This window comes from Tamandua tetradactyla, chromosome 19 (assembly GCF_023851605.1).
Source record: "Tamandua tetradactyla isolate mTamTet1 chromosome 19, mTamTet1.pri, whole genome shotgun sequence".
NCBI lineage: Eukaryota > Metazoa > Chordata > Mammalia > Pilosa > Myrmecophagidae > Tamandua > Tamandua tetradactyla.
Genome location: NC_135345.1, coordinates 44,339,897 through 44,357,767, shown reverse-complemented (window position 1 = coordinate 44,357,767; position 17,871 = coordinate 44,339,897). Strand labels below are relative to the sequence as shown.

Here is a 17,871-nt window from a genome sequence, read left to right as displayed (position 1 = left end):
CAAGTAGCCAAAGTTCCAGGGAGAGAAGAGGTTAGACATACGAAGCATATATAGTATCTCAAAGTCCAAAAATAACATTTACAACCCTAGACTAAATGTGACTGCTGTAAGAGCTTACAATCGAGGCCCTAATTTTCTTATAAACATTTTCTAGAAAAGACCGTACAATATGTATTCTATGTTTCTGGCTTATTATAACATCCCCAAAGTCCAATTACCCCATTACATGCCTCACTTCGTTCCTTTCTTAGCCACACAGTATTACATCATGTGTACATACCACAGTTCTCCATTTTACTTCCCAGTCAATGTATCCTTCAGCCACCTCTACCCATTGGGTATCATGGATAGTGTTCAAAATAAACAACCCATGCCTCTCATTATCCTCATTCAGTTGTACAGTCACCAACATTATCATTTTAGATCATTTTCATTGGTCCAAAGAGAAAAATAAGTGATAAACATACCCTCAACAAATAGAAAATCCAAACTTTCCCTTAATATTTGCCCTCACCCCCACCCCAATTATTTACCTCGGGTATTGCTGTGGTATTGCTGATGTCTTCCTGTTAAATTGTATATATTCTTTAATATGTATTAAATATTTTGTGATAAAAATCTCACTTTTTTTTTTTACAAACCCCCAAGATTGGGGGCTCAGCCTATAACTTTTAAAACTGTTTCCATTGTTATTTGTACCTCCTATTCAATAATGAAATATCTATTCAGATTTAATCTATAAGAGCTAACATTTCCTAAGCATTTATTAGGTGTCAGGGACTATACTACATACTTCATGTGCATTATTCCATTTAACCCTCACAAAATCGCTCTGAGGTAAATACTATTATCTTCATTTTACAGATGAGGAAACTGATGCATAGACAGATTTAGTAACTTTCCCCCAAATCACACAGCTAGTATTCTGAACATGGAGCCAGAGTCACAACCAAACCTGTCATGTTGATTATTCTATGATCTTAACCACATTCCTTTCAATATCTATTTATAAGTAGGTATATATGTTTTTTCCATGGTGGGGGGAAAGAAAGGATAAAGTGAATGCTAGATTAGCAACTTCTTGACAGAAGCAGCTTCAGTGGAAAAGTAGGAGGCAGTAGGATGAGGGATGAATGGGAGGTGAGGAAATGGAAGTAGCCCTCATACATTCAGCAGAAGCTGGAGAAGTGAGTGGATGTGCGGGAAGGTTGTTATTTTACATAGAGATAGGAATGATGCAGTACAGTGGGAGAAATCATTAGTGTATATTTAAGAGGATGCTCAAAAGAGCAAAATCCTTCTAGTGGATGAAATACAGGGATCCAGAAAACAAGAGAAGCCTCTGAAAATATGCAATGAAATAGAAACTGTTTCCACATATTTAGTATATGAGTGTATTTAAAGATATGCAATGCCATGAAGTACAACTAATCATTTGATGAGTAAAACATGTAGACTTGTATCATCTTATTGTCTGTTTCAATTTACTAACCTTTTTCCTTTGCTTGTGTTATAAAGTTCACTTTTCCTGGCATGTTAGATTGATAAAGTTTTCTATATCCTCTTGCCATTCCACCCTCCATGCTGATTTGGAATTTATAGATCATATCTATGTTAAAAATTTGAAATACATATTTCCCTATAAATCTTTCTCTATCCATCTAGAACAAGAAAAATAAAACTTTTAACCACTGAAAACTTCCTCCATATTATTACTCTTGACTAAAGTTTTAGCTTCAAATATGTAAAAATTAAACTAGTATATTATTTTTACTATTAATAATTAATTTTATCAACACACATTATCCATTTCTTGTTCTTCTGTCTCTTTTATATTTCATCCCTACTTTCCCTCTGGGCTTATTCTGCATCTCAAAAACAAGTACATACTTTAATAGTTCGGTTTTTAATGAGTGTGGGGTGATAGTAAATGACATTTGTGTTCGTGTGAAAATATTTTTTATTTTGCCTTTCTAGTGAATGACATAAACACCTAGAATAACACTTATTTTTCCTTTACACTTTTATAGATATTACTACAAATCACTTTCCCTTTGTATAGTACATATTACTGTAGATTTTTTTTTAAGTAGATGAAAAGTCAATTTCAAAAGAAAAACAATTGTACTAATAGGACTCTGACTTTTCAACAGCTTTTAAGGTGAGTTGTTTTATGATCTTTGTTTCGGCTTTGGTTTTGAAATCTGTGGTTTCACTACAGTGTATCTAGGTGTGGATTTGTTTCCACTTACCCTCATTGGACTCAAAGTATACCTGTAATCTCAAGATTCTTGTTTGCCTTCAATTTTGAAAACTTCTCATTCCTTATCTCTTTATATATTGCTTCTCCACCATTCTATTTTCTTTTCCTGAAACTCTCCTACTAAATGTATATTAGAGGTTCATATCTATTAAACACTCTTTAATTAAAAAAAAAAAAGACCTTCTGCCTTCGTATGCTCATGCGAGGTAAACTACTAATCCTCTACTAGACTGTGACTACTCAAGCTACTAAGTTTTTATTTTAGTGACTACACTTTTATTTCTGAGATTACTAACTAGTCAGTTTTTTTCCCCAGATTTATCTGTTTTGGGTTTATTTCTGACTATGTTTCAAAATTTCTTGTTCTTCATCAATACAAGTCCTTCATTTATCTTTTTTAAAGGATACTAAACTTATTTATTTTAAAGGAATTCAGGCTGTTATTTCCATTTTATCTAGAGTAAACTGACGTTTGATTATTGTATTTGTTATTTTCTTATAATTAGGATTCCCCATGTAGGCTGAATTTTTAGAATTTGCCATCTTATTTTGAAGAGAATATATTCTTTCAATCTCCTTGTCATCCGTCTATCCCCTAGTGTTCAGAACTCAATCTGATCTCTGTCCAGTACTGTATTTCATACTGCCTGTTTAAAATTCCTACCCTTCAAACCAGTCTCCAAGCCATCAAACGTTAAGTTTCAGTTCCCAGTCCTCCTCTGTGTCAGGGTCCTCTTGCTCCTATTAGGCACAGCCTCACGAAGCAACTGGAAGTGGCTATTTTCAGTCTCCTTGCATGGGGGCAGGTGGGTAAGTTCAAACATTAAGCTTGACTTCAGTACCAGACAGCACTTTTAGATTCATTACACAAAACTATCCATTACCGGCTACCACTACCTCCTTCTAGACCCAGAGCATGGCAGCTTCTGTCCCATTTCTTCAGGAAAGTATATTTTTCATTTTTTGAATCCAGTTATATCTGCAATTTTCTCAATTTCCATCTACCACCTCAATGAATGATAAAAAAAATGGATGCCTCAAAGCACATTCACAATGCCATCTTTATTCTTTTTTCTTTCTTGTTTTTTAAATATTTTAATTGAGATATATTCACACACTGTATATATATGTGTATATACCAAAAGTGTAAAAATCAATGGCTAACAATATCATGACATAGCTGTGTTTTCATCAGCACAATCGTTTTTAGAGCATCTGTATTATTGCAGAAAAATAAAGAGGAAAAAACCCACATTCGCATACCCCATACCCCTCCTCCCTCTCAATGATCACTAGTATTGCAATCTACCCAATTATTTTTTACCCCTTATTGCCCCCTTTTATTTATTTATTTTCCTTAAATTTTTACTCATCTGTCCATACCCTAGATAAAGGGAGCATCAGCCACAAGGTTTTCACAATCACACAATCACATTATAAAACTATAGTTACACAATCATCTTTAAGAATCAAGGTTAATGAATACAGTTCAACAGTTACAGGTATTACCTTCTAGTTAATCTAATACACTAAAAACTAAAAAGGGATATCCATATAATGCATAAGAATAGCCTCCAGAATAACCTCATAACTCTATTTGAAATCTCTCAGCCAATGAAACTTCATTTTGTCTCATTTCTATGTTAAAAATTTGACATACATATTTCCCTATAAATCTTTCTCTATCCATCAAGAACAAGAAAAATAAAATTTTAACCTCTGAAAACTTTTCCTCCATATTATTACTCTTGACTAAAGTTTCTTCTAGTCAGGAAGGCTTTCTCAATCCTATATGTGGAATCCCAGCTCATTCCAGGAGTCATGGCCCACATTAACAGGGAGCTTTACATCCCTAGGAGTTTTGTTCCACGTAGGGGAGAGGGCAGTGAGTTTACCTATTGAGCTGGCTTAGAGAGATCACATCTGAGCAACAAATGAAGTTCTCTGGGGGGTGATGTTCAGGCATAATTATAAGAAGACTTAGCTGCTTCTTTGCAGGAATAAGTTTCATAGGGGTGAGCTCCAAGATCAAAAGTTTGGCCTATTAAATTGGCTGTCCTCAATCCTTGTGAGAATATTAGGAATTCCCCAGGTGGGGAAGTTTAATATTTCCTCCTTTCTCCCCAGTCCCGAGTGGAACTTTGCAAAACTTTTTTATTCTCTGCCCAAACACTCTATGATGTATTGGGGCATCACACTAGCCTGTACAAACCAAAAAGATCTCATGCCCTATTCAAGATTCCATGTAATTATGGTGTTCAAATAAACTGACCATACAAGTTAAATTAGATGGTATGCTACCAAAATTATAAATTTTGGATCAAATAACTATCTCTTCCTTTGGTTTCACACAGAAGTTGAAGCTTTAAAATATGGACCATATCATCCTTTACCCTGTATTCTGATTTACGTTAGTCCTATCCAGATCAGCTTCATTCATATCTTGTCAAAGTCTGATCACTTTTACAACTTTTTTAACAAGCTGCTGTATGGGGTAATGCTGACTTTCATAGCTTCAGCGATCTAACCCTGAGTCTCAGGTATCGCACAAAATACCACAGTTCGAGGAAACATCCAGGTTATACACAAACAGCTCAGCATCTCAGAATTTAGAAATAACAGTTACAATTCCTGAATATATGTGACTGCTGTAAGTAATCTAGGAACCTTTAAAATAGGCCTTGTCCTGATAACCTATGCTGTTGATTTCAATTCTCCAAGTTTGTATATTATAGTTAATCCATATGAGTGAGGCATTTGAGGCAATTTCTGACATTTCATTAACCATATCTTTCTCAAGATTCATTCACCTAGTTACATGCCTCACAACTTCATTCCTTCTTGAAGCTGGTCAGTGGTCAGTAGTGTGTTGTATGTATACACAAAAGCTCCCCTTTCCATTCCTCAGTTATGTACCCTTAGGTCACCTCCACCCATTGCAAATCACAAACACTGCTACCACAAACACCAGTGTGCAAACATCCCTCTGTGTCCCCACTCTCAGTTCCTCCAAGTACACACCTAACAATGCGGTGCAGGATCATATGGCAACTTTACCCCTAGCCTCCTGTGAAACCACCAAACTGCCCTCCAAAGGGGCTGACTTCTCTATTTCCCTACCAACAGTGAATAGTACAAGTCTCTCACCACATTTTCTCCAGCACTTGTATCTCTCTGTTCATTTTTAAATAGTTTTATTTACTCATCATAAAGTTCAATCTAAGTAAAAAAAATAAATGGTTCCTGGTATAATCACACAGCACATAACTTCACCAACACAATTTGTATAAGGATATTTCCTCCCCCCCCCATCCCCAGCAAAGACTCCCATACCCCTCCCCCATAGCCCCAGCTTTTTGACATTTAATTTTGGTGAATTGCTTTTGTTACATTCAATGGAAGCCTATTACAATGTTACTATTAACTATAGACCCTAGCTTGCACTGCTTGTATTTTTTCTTGTATATCACACTATTTTCAACATTTTGCAATCCTGACATTCATGTTTTCTCCCTCATGCAAAAACATTCTTATATTTGTAAATTTCATTACCATCACTGTCCATGCTAGGCATCACTAGGTTATACCATCTGTCTTTATCCTCTATCCTCCCTTCTGGTGTCATCATGCCCCCATTCCTCCTCCTCCCTCAACCATACATGCAGTTTTAGTTCAGTGTATTTATATTACTGTGCTACAATCAGATAGTATTCACAATGCCATCTTGATCACAGGTTTTCCCTATCCTTGATCTATTTCCTTTGAAGGCTTTTACAGAGGAATTAAATGCCAAGAGACTAACAAAAACAAAACTCTGAAATAAGAGCAAAAATTTTTACATATAATTTTTAGCATATCTCCTGACTTTTTTTTTTAGTAAAAACCACTGGGGAAATTACTAAATATGATGTATTATATTTTCATACCTAAAACATGTACAGAAAATCTAAGAAGGGTCTATTATAACTATTCACCAAATCCTAAATATAATATCATAGGATGTTTGTAAACCAAAGATAGGTTTAAGACACTTCTGTTTAAATTAAAACTATAGCATCTAACATATGACACTAGAGATTTAAATGACACTTATATGATGTTATTTTTGTTGAGTTATATAGCAAGCAAATTCAAAAGCACCATTATAGAATATATATATCAAATTCTTAAAATTATGCCTTGTGGAACAGAGAACAAGGCAGACAGTGTGCAAACAGAATGAAGTAAAGTAATAAGCTTTCAACACTCACCTAGTGTCTGAACAACTGAAATTTACCATTAAAAGTTTCATAGATATCTCTTATTTCTCAAATAATCAAAGTCATTCAAACAAATCACATAAAATGAGTTGTTCTAAGACTGATATTTCCGGATATTCTTCTCATTACAAAACAGTTGAGATGTTACTAATTATATACTGTTATGAATCATAAGCAGGAAAGGCTAGTAAATGGTGCAAATGCATATATGAATACTTGTTTGCACATCACTGTCTTAATAAATCTTCACTACATCATTCAAATAGAATCCTTATGATTTGAATAAGTAACCAGACATTCTATCCATGAATATCATTTGACATTTTGTTTTGTACTCAACCCTGGATGTTTGCCACACATCTGCTGTCATTAGCAAAATTAAAATTAATTTTACTAAAATTTAAAACATCTGAATGCTCCTTAAAAACTTAAGGATTCCTTAGCAAGACTCTGCCTCCTAATGAGTTATTTCCAATTTTATCATGTGATTTGAATTATTCAAAAGTCAAATAATCTAACACACTTAAATACACAAATTATCTTTCAATCAAGCAATTACTTGCTGTCTATCTGATGGCTAACAAGGCCTAATATGGCATAAGCAAATCTTGAAAAACTGCTCCCAAAATAAAACCATCAATAAATATGTTTCTGATGTAAGAAAATAAATTAACATTTTGATTCCAATCAAGGGAAGAACAAAGCAAACCCAATTCATGGAACTCAATTTCAAATCATTCAATAAAGCAGAAGCAATGTTAAATATTTTGCATAAGTCTATGTTCACCTCAGAAGAGCATTAAAACATATTTTACTCTTAATTATATTATCACCTGTTTCCTGTCTTCAGTGTGGTCTAACAAATATGCTCATTTCTAGAACTTAGAAACTTGCTATATTTTCATTTCTTTATTCAAGTATCAAATTTTCAACCAATATTTAGCCCAACAGTTCTCCATCACCATAAAGGAAGGAAAACTAGCTAAAACTGCCCATAAGCCCAAAAGGAGGATCACGGTACAGGATGAAAAACAGGTATGATGAATATTAAAGAAAGGTTTCTAAAGGAGTATGTAAAGCCATTCCATAAAGGACATCCAACTGAAGGAAAGAAAGTCTTGAAATATTTATTCTTCTTCAAATCCATTCTTTTCCTGACACCATACTCTCTTGGTTTTTTCTGTGGGCCACTTCAACTTTTAAGTCTCCTTTGCAAGTTCCTCTTCTTCCCCTTGCCCTTACTCAGTAGGGATTTTTTTGTTTTTTAACTAAATCTCATCTTCTCAGTCTACACACTTTCCCTGGATAACCTCAAATACCCATGGCTTCAGTTACCACCTATGTATACTTAAAAACTTCCTAAATGTTTATTTCCAAGTCAGAGTACTTTATGCATTCACTCATTTACAAATATTTATTAAGCTCCTATTATGTGCAAACTAAATGCTCTAGGAACTGAGGTTCATACTGCCATGAGTTTGCAAACAAGTGGGGAATGGTAGAGATGAATAAATAATGAAAATATCACACAGTAAGGAATGTTATCTATGCATAGAATTAAATTAACAGAATAATAAAGAATGACTGGGTGGCTACTTTAGACTGAGTGGTTAAAGAATGCCTGCCTCTATGCAGACATTACATTCAAGCTAAAATGTGAATGACCATAACAGGTCAGCCTTGTGAAGAGGACACTACAGAAACAGAAAGCAATTACAGCAAATGCCCTACAATAGACTAAGCTTCCTATTTTCTAAGACCCAAAAGAAGAATGGTTTGACAGAAATATAGTGAGCAGAGAAGATGGTAGTAGAAGAATTAGGAGGAAAATATAGGGGCTAGATCAGCTAGGGAAGGTTTGAATGTCAAGATAAGAAATTTTTATTTTATTCTAGCAGCCCAGACTTTATTCTATATATATCAACATCAGAAGCCAATGAAAAGTTTTAGGCAAGGAAGTAAATACAATCTATTTTCAGAAGACCACACTGGCTATATGTAAAATGGATTATAGAGGGGCAAGAGTGGAAACAGGATGGAAATTCCAGGAAGACAGTGGAGTAGGGAGCTCCAGGATGCACTCTTCTGAAACAGCTAGTGGACAGGAAGAAACCATCTGGGGCAACTTTCTGGGGCTCAGGAGGCCAAGCATACACTGTGCAGCATTCAGGAAAGAGCAACAGGAATAGGTTGAAAAACTGTGGTAAATAACTATAAGTAGGTCACTCCAAAGTATCTGTGAATACCCATCCCTCAATTCAAGGAAGGCCAATCCAGGTCCATAAGCTGGCTGGCTAGTGCATATGAAGAGAGATGTGGAAGTCCTCTTCCACAAGAACGGGGTGGAGGGGGTCACAGCTGACCAGTGATCAGAACTTTTGATAAGCAAATTCAGATCAATGGATCCCCATTCTGAGCTACTTTTCAGCCTATTCTTCCACATAGGGTAGGACACAGCCATTGTTCCAACCTCACCCCAACAAGGATAGAGCCTATGGGAGTTTAAAGACTCAGGTGTCCTTAGGTCTGCAGGAAACAGTTTGCTGAAGGACACCATCTGCTGGGCAAACCAGGAAAGTACAGCTACACAGAGCTGTCAAAAAAGCTTTTGGAAATCTTTCCTGACCCTCTCTCTCTCTCCCCAAAGACTCTTTGGAATTGGCCTGCATCCTCTTCATGAGGCCCTGACTCCATTTTGGCTGGGAAATACTAACTTGGGAAAGTCCTCTCCAGGAAGACATTCCTACCAGAATTTGCCCTCTAGGCAAAAGCAGCTGGAAGCAAGGAAAGAAGTATAGAAAAACACTACAGAGGCAAAACAAAAACTAACAAGACAGATCAAGATTACTGGAGAAGAAACAGGAAAGGAAAGCCTTCTCCTGGGGATGAAACAATTTCAAAAATGGTACAATCTGAAAAACTGTACAAATGTCCAGAAGCACTAAAAAAAAAACATGATCAGTTAAACAGGGGCAATTTGAAAGGTCTAGAATAAGTTATATCAAGTGTCAAAGAAGAGCCTTAACACAAAGCCAATCAGCAATAAAACACTAGGCAAGAAAGAGAAACTGATCTTCAGAGTAAATTCTTTAAGATAATAAGATGCATAGAAAACAGCAAATAAATTACAAGGTATACTAAGACACAGGAACATATGTCCTAGTGAAAGGAACAAATCAAAAGTAAGAGGGGAGACAGAATATGGAACAACTAATAAAAGATACTCAAACAAATCTCCTAAATCAATTCAAGGAGATGAAGGAAAATATGGCTGAAGAGATAAAAGACATTAAGAAGACAAGTGAGTGAACATAAGGAAAAATTTAAAAGGATAAAATGAAACATAACAGAAATTACAGGAATGAAAAATACAATAGAAGAGATTAAAAATACATTAGAGGCATATAACAGAAGATTTGAACAGGCATACGAAAGAGACAGTGAACTATAAAACAGAGCAACTGAAATATTACAGAAAGAAGGAAAGAGAGAAAAAAATAGAAAAAAAATTGAGCAGGTTTCAGGGAGCTGAACAACAGTACAACACATGGAAGCATATGTTGAAAGTGAAAGGTTGGGAAAAAAAGAAAGTGAAAGGTTGGAAAAAGATATTCCACACCAACAGCAACTAAAGAAGAGCTGGGGTAGCTATACTAATACTGAACAAAATAGACTTTAAATGCAAAATTGTTATAAGAGACAAAGAAGGATGGTATATATTAATAGAAGAGGCACAAAGAAGAAATAACAATCATAAATATATATGCACTTAACCATGGTGTTCCAAAATACATGAGGGCAATACTGGAAAAACTGAAGAAAGAAACAGATATCTCTACAATAGTTGGAGACTTCATATACCAATCTCATCTACAAAGAGAACATCTAAACAGAGGATCAATAAGGAAACTGAGAACTTAAATAATATGATAAATAAAATAGATCTAACAGATATATAAATAACAGTGTACCCAAAAACTGCAGGATATACATTCTTCTCAGGTGGGTGTCGATCATTCTCTAGGATAGACCACATGTTGGGGCACAAAACAAGTCTTAATAAGTTTGGAAAGACTGAAATCATACAAAGCATCTTTTCTGCCCAAAAGGGAATGAAGCTGGAAATTAATGACAGGTGAAGAACAAGAAAATTCAAAAAATATATGGAAGTTAAACAACATACTCAAACAATCAGTTGGTGAAAGAACAAATAGCAAGAGGACTCAGCAAATATCTTGAGATGAATGAAAACAAGAATCTAACATATGAAAACTTAATGGGATGCAGCAAAAGCAGTGCTAAGAGGAAATTTATAGCCTAAATGCTTATATTAAAATAGAAGAAAGAGCTAAAATCAAAGACTTAATGTACACTCGCAGGAACTAGGGAAAAAAACCAGCAAACTGTTTCCAAAGCAAGCAGAACTAAAGAAATAACAAATATTAGAGCAGAAATAAATGAAACTGAGAACATGATAACAGAGAAAATTAACAAAACCAGAAGTTGGTTCTTTGAGAGAATCATTAAAACTGATGGATCAACATGTTGGAAGGATCAACAGCTCATTCCAACATGAAAAAGATAGAACGGACATAGCCCAAAATATCCATAAAGAGTAGGAGAAAGATCAAAGTCGATGGTGGAGTTAAACAGAGGAGGCTGGGTTTAACAAATGAGTATAAGTGCTGAATCATTATGTTCATATTTCTTTTAGCCTTCAGTACCTTAGAGCAGCTAGAAATGAAAACCTAAAATTGTAGAATTGTAACCAATACCAAACTCTGAAATCTGTTCTACGCCTAAACACTGCGATGTACTTTGACATTTATTGCTTTTATGTATATATGTTATTTAAAGAGGAGAAGTATAAGAGAGAAGATAGGATTTAACAAATGAATATGAGTGTTGAATTATTATACTGATATTTCTGTTGGTCTGCAGTGTCTCGAAGCAGCTAGAATAAAAAAATGAAAAATCATGGAATGTAATCTACACAAAACTTTAAAATCTGTTCTATAACTACTTGTTACAATGTACATGGAAATTCATTGCTTTTTTGTATATATGTCATATTTCACAATTTAAAAAAAACAAAAAAAATTGATGGACTCTTAGCTAGGCTGACAAAAAAAAAATGAGACAGGATGAAAATAAATAACATCAGAAATGGAAGAAGGGCTATAACTACTGACCCCACATAAATAAAAGTGGTAATGAGGGGACTCTATGAGCAACCATAGATGAAATGGACAACTTCCTAAAAGGGCATGAACAACCAACATTGACTCGAGAAGAAATAGAAGACCTCAACCAACCAATCACAAGTAAAGAGATTGGATCTGTCATAAAGAAGCTCCCATAAAAAGAAAAGTCAAGGACCAGATGGCTTCAAATGTGAATTCTACCAAGCATTCAAGAAAGAATTAGTACCAACCCTCTTCAAAAGAACTGAACAGGAGGGAAACCTAACTAACCCATTATATGAAGCCAACATCATCCTAATACCAAAGCCAGACAAAGATACTATAAGGAAAGAAAAGTACAGACCAATCTTTAATGGATATAGATGAAATCCCTCAACAAAGTACTTGCAAACAGAATCCAGCAACACATTCAAAGAAGTATACACCATGACCAAGCAGGATTTATTCCAGGGATGCAAGGTTGATTCAACACAGGAAAATTAATTAGTGTAATACACCACATGAATAAGTCAAAGCGGTAAAAACACATGATCATCTCAACTGATGCAGAAATGCATTTGACAAAATTTAACATCCTTTCTTGATGAAAATACTTCAAAGGATAGGAATAGACGGAAATTTCCTCAACATGATAAAGGGAATATATGAAAAGCCACAGCTAACATTATTGTCAATGGGGAAAAACTGAAAGCTTTACCTCAAAGATCAGGAACAAGACAAGGATGCCCACTATCACCACTGTTGTCCAAAATTGTGCTGGAAGTTCTAGCTAGAACAATTAGGCAACAAAAAAGAAATAAAAGGCATCCAAATTGGAAAGGAAGAAGTAAAACTCTCACTGTTTGCAGATGACACAATACTATAAGTTGAAAATCCTGAAAAATCTACAGCAAAGCTAACAGAGCTAATAAACAAGTACAGCAAAGTGTCAGCGTACAAGATCAACACCCAAAATTCAGTAAATGTTTCTATACAATAGTGATGAGCAATCTGAGGAGGAAATCAAGAAAAAAATTCCATTTACAATTGCAACCAAAAGAAAAAATATTTAGGAAAAATTTAATTAAGGATACAAAAGACCTATATATACAGAAACCTACAAGAAACTGCTAGAAGAACTCATGGAATACCTAAATCCATACTATGCTCATGGACTGAAAAGACCAAATATAGTAAAGGTGTCAATTCTACCCAAACTGATTTATAGATTCAATGCAATACCAATTAAAATCCCAACAGCTTACTTTGCAGAATTAGAAAAACCAGTAACCAAATTTATCTAGAAGGGCAGGGTTCCCTAAATAGCTAAAAATATCTTGAGAAAGACAAATGAAGTGGGAGATCTGATACAACCTGACTCTAAAGCATACTACAAAGCTACAGTGGTCAAAACAGCATGATAGTAGCATAAAGATACACTGACTAATAGAATCGAATTGAGTGTTCAGAAATAGACCCTCTCATCTATGGACAATTGATCTTTTTTAAGGTGGTCAAGCCAATCCATCTGAGACACAGCAGCCACTTCAGTAACTGGTGTTTGGAGAACTGGACATCCATATGCAAAAGCATGAAAGAAGATCTATATCTCACACCCTATATAAAAATTAACTCAAAATGGATCAAAGACCTACACATCCGAGCTAAGACCATAAAATTTTTAGGAGGAAATATAGGGAATTATCTTATAAGTCTTGTAATTGGAGCTGGTTTCCTAGACCTTATGCCCAGAGCACAAGCATTGAAAAAAGAAATAGATAAACAGGATCTCCTCAAAATTAAACACTTTTGTGCATCAAAGAACTTTGTCAGGAAAGTAAAAAGGTAAGCTATGCAATGGGAGACAATATTTGGAAACCACATATCAGATAAGGGTTTAGTATCCAGAATATATTAAGAGATTGTTCAATTTGACAACAAAAAGACAAACAACGCAATTTTAAAATGGGCAAAAGACATGAGCAGACCCTTCTCAGAAGAGGACATAAAAATGGCCAAAAGACACATGAAAAGATGCTCAACTTCAGTGGCAATTAGGAAATGCAAATCAAAAACATAATGAGAATATTATTTCACACCCAGTAGAATGGACATTATCAAAAAAACAGAAAATGTCAAGTGCTGGAGAGGATGTGGAGAAAGAGGCACACTTATCCACTGCTGGTGAGAATGTGAAATGGTATAACCACTCTGGAAGGCCATTTGGTGGTCCCTCAGGAAGCTAAGTATGGAATTGCCATATGATCCAGCAATCCCATTACTAGGTATACATTCAGAGGAAATGAAGATGAGGACACAAATGGACATTTGCACACCAAAATTTATAGCATCATTATTTACAACTGCCAAGAGATGGAAACAGCCCAAATGTCCATGAACTGATGAATGGTTAAACAAGCTGTGGTATATACATATGATGCAATATTACACAGTGGTAAGACAGAATAATATCTTGAAGCATGTAACAATGTGGATGAGGCTTGAGGTTATTATGCTGAGTGAAATTAGCCAGAAACAAAAGGACAAATACTATATGGTCTCACTAATATGAAGTATTTATGTGACACCTGAAACTCAGAGTTGGAGCATGGAAGCTATGACAGTCAGCATTACCCCATTCAGCAACTGTTAAACAAAGCTGAAAAAATTATCAGACTTCATCTAGAGATATGAGTGAAGCTGATCTGCATAGGATTAAGGTAAATCAGAATACTGGGTAAAGGATGACATGGCCCAACTTCAACTTCTTTGCAAGATCTAAGGGAGAGATGTTTATTTGGTGTAAAATTTATATTTTGGGTAGCACATTATCTAATTTATTTGTATGGTCAGTTTACTTAAATACCATAAATACAGGTTACTATGATGTCCAATTTATCCCAGAGTAATTTGGGCAGAGAATAAAAATGTATTTGCAGGCGGGCCGCGGTGGCTCAGCGGGCAAAGTGCTTGCCTGCTATGCCGGAGGACCTCGGTTCGATTCCCGGCCCCAGCCCATGTAACAAAAACGGAGAAACAGAATACAATAAAACAAGAAAATGTTTAAAAATGTTTCCCTTTCTTCCTTCCTTCCTTTCTTCTATCCTTCCTTCCTTCTCTCTGTCTTTCCTTTAAAAAAATTAAAAAAAAAAAAAAAAAAAAATGTATTTGCAAAGTCCCCTTTGGGGACTGGGGAGAAAGGAGGAAATATTTAAATTCCCCATCTGGGGAATTCCTGATATTCTCACAAGCAATTTAATAGGCTGAGCCCTCAATCTTCTACCCCTACAAAGCTTATTCCTATAAGTTCATCCTTATGAAGCTTATTCCTATAAAAGAGATGCTAAGACTACTGATAATTATTCTACAAAGGACAGGCTAAGCCTACTTTAAAAATTATGCCTAAAAGCAAAGGACAGAGAACCTTTTTTGTTGTTCAGATATAGCCTCTCTTTCTAAGCCAAATTAGCAGGTGAATTCACTGCCATTTTCTCTACGTGAAACATGACTCCCAGGGGTATAAATCTTCCTGGCATCATAGGACCTAACTCCTAGGGATGAGCTGGGACCTGGCTTCATGGGAATGAGAAAGCCTTCTTGACTAGAAGGAGGAAGAGAGAAATGAGTGGCTGAGAGATTTCAGAGTCGAGACGTTTTCCTGGACATTATTCTTACATATTATACAGATATCCCTTTTTAGTTTATGGAGTATTGGAGTAGCTAGAGGGAAATACCTGAAACTGTTGAACCATGTCCCAGCAGTCTTGATTCTTGAAGAGGACTGTATGACTATACAGTTTTTACAGTGTGAATGTATGATTGTGAAAACCTTGTGTCTGATATTACTTTTATCCAGGGTATGGACAGATGAGTTAAAAAAAAAAAAAAAGGATAAAAATAAATAAATAATACGGGCAGAAAAAGGGGAAAAACTGGGAGATTGTAATACTGGTGGTCAATGATAGGGAGGGGTAAAGGGTATGGGATATATGAATTCTTTTTTCTTCTTTTCATTTCTTTTTCTGGAGTGATGCTGTCATAGTCAGCCTCAGGAGTCAACTTGGCCAAGGCGGGTACCCGTTTGTCTGATTGGATAAGTACTGGACTGTCTGTTGCAATGAGGACATTTCATAGAATTAGATCATGAGCATGTCAGCTGCATCCACAGCTGATTCCATTTGTAATCAGCCAAGGGGAGTGTCTTCTGCAATGAGCAATGCTCAATCTAATCTCTGGAAGCCTTTTAAGGAGGATTCAGAAGAGAAAGGCTCTCTTCCTGCTTCCGCCAGCAAGCCTCTCCTGTGGAATTCGTCCAGACCCTCTATCGGAATCATTAGCTTCACAGCCTGCCCCACAGATTCTGGACTCTGCGTTCCCATGGTCACGTCATAGGACCTCACACTTTTATAAATTTTATATTTGCGAGTGTTCCCTATTGATTCTGTTTCTCTAGAGAACCCTAACTAATACAGATGCAAATGTTCTAAAACTGATCATGGTAAAGAATAAACAACTATGTGATGACACTGTGAGCCACTGTATAATATGTGTGGAAATTCTTCAATAAAAACATTTTTAAAGAAACAAAAAACAATGACAAGGGTGCAGGGGTGGTTTGGTGGTAGAAAACTTGCCTGCCATGAGGGAGACCTGGGTTTGATTCCCAGCCCACACACCGCTCCCTGCCAAAAAATTACCAAAAAAAAACTAGAAAATTTCACCCATCTAAAAATTAAAATCTATACTTTTAACAACTGAAGAATCAAAGAAGAACCATAAGAGAAACTATAAAACATCTAAAACTAAAAGTAATAAAAATACTATGTATCAAAACTTGTGGAATGTGCTTTCATAGCTTAAAAACCTACTTTAGAAAAGAAAGGCTCAAAATCAATGAGTCATATTTAACTTATATTTAGGAAAAGTATGGCAAAACAAACACAAAGAATGTAGAAAGGAGGATATAACTAAAGTAAGAATAGAAAGCAATAAAATAGGAAACATAATATGGAAAATTTTTAAATCATTTGGAAATATAAAACTCCAAAGACACTTGGAAAGATAAAAACTCTGAAAAGATCAATCAAAATAAGACACAAACATCATTAGGAATGAAAAAAGAGACATATATATGCTATTGAGAATAAACAGAGAATATTATGAACTTTATGCCAATAAATTTTAACTTAGATAAATTGGATAATTCCCTGAAAAAAAAGTAATGTACCAAAATTTAGCCACAAAAAGAAATAAAAAGTCGAATTAACATTTTACAAATTAAAGCAGCAATTTAAAAACTCCTCATAAGGAAAGTACCAGCCCAGGTAGTTTTTTTTTTTTGTTTGTCTGTTTGTTTGTTTTTAACATGGGCAGGCACCAGGAATCAAACCCAGGTCCTCTGGCATCGCAGGCAAGCATTCCTGCCTGCTGAGCCACCGTGGCCCGCCCCCAGCCCAGGTAGTTTTAAGGTAAGTTCTATCAAATGTTCAAAGAGTAATAATCCTGCACAAACTACCACAGTATACAGAAAAAGAAAAGTTTATAAAAGTTTATACATACCTGCTTCATCAAATGATGGTATTTTTTCTACTCTGATAGCTTGTGACCGCTGTCCTCCTTTCTGAACATTCGTGGAATACAACTTGCCTTGACTCAATGTACAAATATACGGGTGACTACATGGAACCATGTTTGGAAAGCTTCCAAATGTCAATAAGTTGTGCCATTCTAAAAGAAAAAAAATTGTTTTACCTTCAAACAAACTCACAATAAGGGTATCTAGGCACAGTAAACAGATCAGAGAATATATTTTATAAAATAAAACAGCAGTAAAATTTTCATGCTACAAGATACCCAAACACAGGATGCCACGCCACTCTCAGCAATTTATCAAACGCCAGCCCCGCCCTATATATACAGGGACTATATTTCAAGAAAACATGAGAACAATGTTCCTTTTTAATTTGTAAATATATGTATATGGAAACTTTATAAATATATAAAATCAAGTTAAAAAATTCATATTATCCTGCTACTCTGAGATGTGCCTGGTACGTAGTAGATGCTCTTTATTTGCATCCTTGTTGCATGCTAAGAAAAAAATATTGGCATAATATACTTTTTAGAACAGAGAGGATTCCTAGGGGAGGAAGGTCAGAAGGGCTTC

General features: G+C 35.3%; 1 protein-coding gene across 2 annotated transcripts in view; it reads right to left on the bottom strand.

Moving 5' to 3' along the window:
• SLC30A9 (solute carrier family 30 member 9) overlaps positions 1 to 17,871 on the bottom strand; it is a 138,492-nt gene that overhangs the window by 102,808 nt on the left and 17,813 nt on the right. For both annotated transcript variants that reach the window (XM_077136758.1, XM_077136759.1), the window contains exon 2: positions 17,265 to 17,432. In XM_077136758.1, the coding sequence (XP_076992873.1) occupies positions 17,265 to 17,432 (168 nt within the window). The remainder of the gene's footprint in view (positions 1 to 17,264; positions 17,433 to 17,871) is intronic.